The 3,310-nt window shown below is 36.5% G+C and overlaps 1 protein-coding gene across 1 annotated transcript; it reads right to left on the bottom strand.

Moving 5' to 3' along the window:
• Nucleotides 1–308: 308 nt before the first annotated feature.
• On the bottom strand, nt 309–2,976 carry LOC307163983 (otospiralin-like). The gene is made up of 3 exons (XM_079880329.1): nt 2,820–2,976; nt 1,854–1,936; nt 309–769 (listed from the first exon to the last, which is right to left on the bottom strand). The coding sequence occupies exons 2-3, from the start codon at nt 1,915–1,917 to the stop codon at nt 537–539; spliced, it is 297 nt and encodes a 98-aa protein (XP_079736455.1). The 5' UTR covers nt 1,918–1,936; nt 2,820–2,976; the 3' UTR covers nt 309–536.
• Between the last annotated feature and the right edge of the window lie 334 nt (nt 2,977–3,310).

The following is a 3,310-nucleotide window of genomic DNA, read 5'->3' as shown; positions in this document are numbered from 1 at the left end:
CTTTTTTTCTGAGAGTATATGGATATGTCTCGAAAAAATCTATAGTTATGACAACACTACATCGCACTTAGTTTATTATTTCAGATGCCTTTTTAAAAGACTGCAATTGAAAAACGTATATATTATAGATGAAATTCAGCCCACCAAAGTGGCTAGTAATGACTGCATTACACACCACTGGTGAAATCCACCCGCGTTTGGTGGGTTGGCGGGTGTTAATGTAAAAGCCCTGATCATAACACATTAATAATATAATTATAAAACAGTTTGGGCTCCAAAACTCTGGCAAAATAAATACGAATGTCTTTCGCAAAGTGCATTTATTTCTGTACTGATTTGCAAAAATGAGCTTAATGTTGTGCTTACATTAAACATCTTTGAAGGGTGAGCAAGAGAAAAACCTGTAAAAATGATTCAAATGTGAGAGTAAGGCCGCAAGGGGATGCTCCATAAGGAAAAGACATGTAATAGAGACAGTATAACCCAGGCATCTAATGGAGGGGAAACTTTTCACAGTGGGAAAAGACAATGGCATGTTATTTTAAGTCTTCAACTTCCAGCACTTGATGGTCTTCTTGCCCTGGGGTGCTTCCATAACCTAGAAAACCAGCAATGGGAAAGTGAGCCCAGTAGTTTCTGGCCAAGCCCAGCAGCGTGTCATATCCGCTCTGAGATCGCAACTCGTCCACCCAGCCGTAGAAATCAGAGGACCACAGGTTCCAGTACGGTAGACTCCTCTTCACCCGGATCTCCGTGTGAGCTGGAACACCTTCCAGACACAGAAACAACAAGGGTATATCCTCTACTTCAGGCACATTTATGTTCATATTTTATTTTTCAAAATGTCTTAGTCCCAGACATTTGATGAAAGTCCATCATTAGGTAACACTTCATTTTGATGGTCCCTTTTGAACATTCTGTTGACTATAAGTAAATGTGCAACTACATGTCAACTAACTCTCATTAGAGTATTAGTAGACTGTCTGCTTAATAACTCTTGATTTTGATGGTCCTCCAACAGAAATTATTCTAACTATAAGTGACTTTGCAAGTACATGTTGACTTATTCTAACCCTAACCCTACCAGTCTACCAATAATCTACTAACACTCTAATGAGAGTTATATGTGCAAGGTTACAGCAACAGAATGTGTTAAAGGGACCATCAAAATAAAATGAAACCAAATATTATTCTGTTTTTTTGTTAAATGATGCAAATTTAAGTGAAAAACTATTTCATTATTTATCACGTGAAAATTATTCCTATCAATTTTACACAAACAACCGTCCTTCGGTTGTGGCGTCAACAAATTATTCTGTCCCAAATAATGCTTTTTTAAAAATGTATTATTTATTATTAAGTCCACAGGGCTTAAAGTTTTCAAAACTGATGAAACCCTTAAATATTTAACACAAATACTGTATGTTTCTTTTATAGCTCTAAACACACACACACACACACAATGAGAGAAGACATCATTTCTCATCAATGAGAGAATCTCAAATATTTAAGACTGCTGCAAAGCCAATCAAGCTATTCCAAAGGAATAACCTTCAACTGACCCACCATTTCAACATAGTGAAGAACAGAATGTCCTGATTCGACTGATATAGCACTCTTACATAACATTTAGTTGCTTCCACATTTAGTTTTAAACTTTTTATTGGCAAAAGGCCTGTGTAATTAGCTCCCATAATGCTTTGAGCCAGAATTGCTGGCCAAATGTTTGGATTGTTTAGTCCGGTGGTGTTAATGGATCTGGCTAAAGCTGGAACAGACTAAATAAGGAATAAATGAAATAAATACTTAAGAATGGTTAATCACATCTGCAGATGGGAGAAGTGAGATCTTACCTGCGTCACAGAAGAAAATCATCAGGAAGGTGCAGAGGAGCACAAATATACGGATATGAGACATCACGTCCCCCTGTGTGCCGCTGAACAGATCATGGGAGAGAATGATTGCAAAAGTGCTATTTCATTAGGTTTATGATATCACATAATGACATTAATAAGCTCTTATCAGTCAAACAGGCTTAATGCAGCTCTGTGATTTCAATACACTGTCATTTAGAATTCAAGTTTCTGAAGAAATGTAAAGTTTTTAGTTGAAAAATACAGTCCAAAAAAAAGTGAAAGCTCCATTTTCCGCTGTCATTACTCATTGCATAATGTGTTACCCTTACAAAATCATTCTAAGCGCGATTTGAAAATATACGCTTAGTACATTTTTGTTCTAAAAAAGTGTGAAAATTGCAATAAACTGTAATTTCCTGAAGTATTCACATTTCTAAATTCCTATTTTAGTTCCCCCCCCCCCCCCCCCCAAAAAAAAAAACCTTTTCAATACTACTTGTTGTAAGGTCTCCAGTCTATTATTCTTTTGACAGGTGAAGGCTATTCAGTTCCTTTCTTTAAAGAAAGCTAAAATGACTCATCTGGGAGCTTCATTGAACTGTTTAAGTGCAGAATTGGCACAAGAACAAAGGTTCGACAAAGACTATGAGAAACTAAGTTTATGGATGGATGAATCAGTTTGAAGTTGGTCACAACACTGCTTTGATTTGCATTGGATTGCATTGCATATTTATTTTTGCATGAAATTTCCTAGAATTTTTTTTTTAAGTGTTCATTCAGCAGAAACATAAAAACTAAGTGAACTCTAGAATGCATAACTGTTTTTTTCAGTTAAATAATACAACATTTATTTGAACTATAGAAGTGATAAGTAACGTCTTTACTGTAATTTTTGGTAATCAATCTTGCTGAATAGAAATAGTTTTCAAAATAATGCTGTCAGAACCATGAGAGGAAACTTACCTAGAAGCAAGAAGCAGAGAAAGACCTGTACGAGTGAGTCTAAACTCTAATGACTGAGTTTGCGTCTGTTCTTCTCAAATCAGGGTTCTGCTAGCAAATAACAGCAAGAAAAGACGCCACGTTCTTATTCCGAGCCAGACACAACATGTCCATGTTACTTCAGCGGTGAGGATTGCACCGACAGAAGAAATAGCCAAGCAGAAGTAGAAGAAAGAAAGATCAGTGGTACATTTAATGGTCACAATGTCATTCATGTTTATACAAGATTGCATTTACACGACAGATTTCAGGTGTGGGAGTGAAAACCCGTAAGTCATCAGCACAGACAGAGAGACAGAGACTGAACTACCTTCACATCTTCCCTGCATTCATCAGCACAATGATCATCCTGTCTGACAAATCATCCAAAGAGAAAACCTCGCCAATCACACATCTGTACAAACAGTCCATGTGAATGAGGATTGTGGATAGTTTCTTTTTTTTTTTATATG

The sequence above is a fragment of the Squalius cephalus genome (assembly GCF_949319135.1).
Source record: "Squalius cephalus genome assembly, chromosome: 9".
NCBI classification, from domain to species: Eukaryota; Metazoa; Chordata; class Actinopteri; order Cypriniformes; family Leuciscidae; genus Squalius; species Squalius cephalus.
The sequence above is the reverse complement of the archived record's forward strand: the minus strand, read 5'-3'. Positions and strand labels throughout refer to the sequence as shown.

Excerpts from the sequence above, each read along its gene's own strand:
- LOC307163983 (XM_079880329.1), bottom strand. The coding sequence starts at position 1,917 with ATGTCTCATATCCGTATATTTGTGCTCCTCTGCACCTTCCTGATGATT. Across the intron at positions 770-1,853 it reads GATTTTCTTCTGTGACGCAG|GTGTTCCAGCTCACACGGAG; the intron begins GTAAGATCTCAC and ends TGTGTCTGGAAG.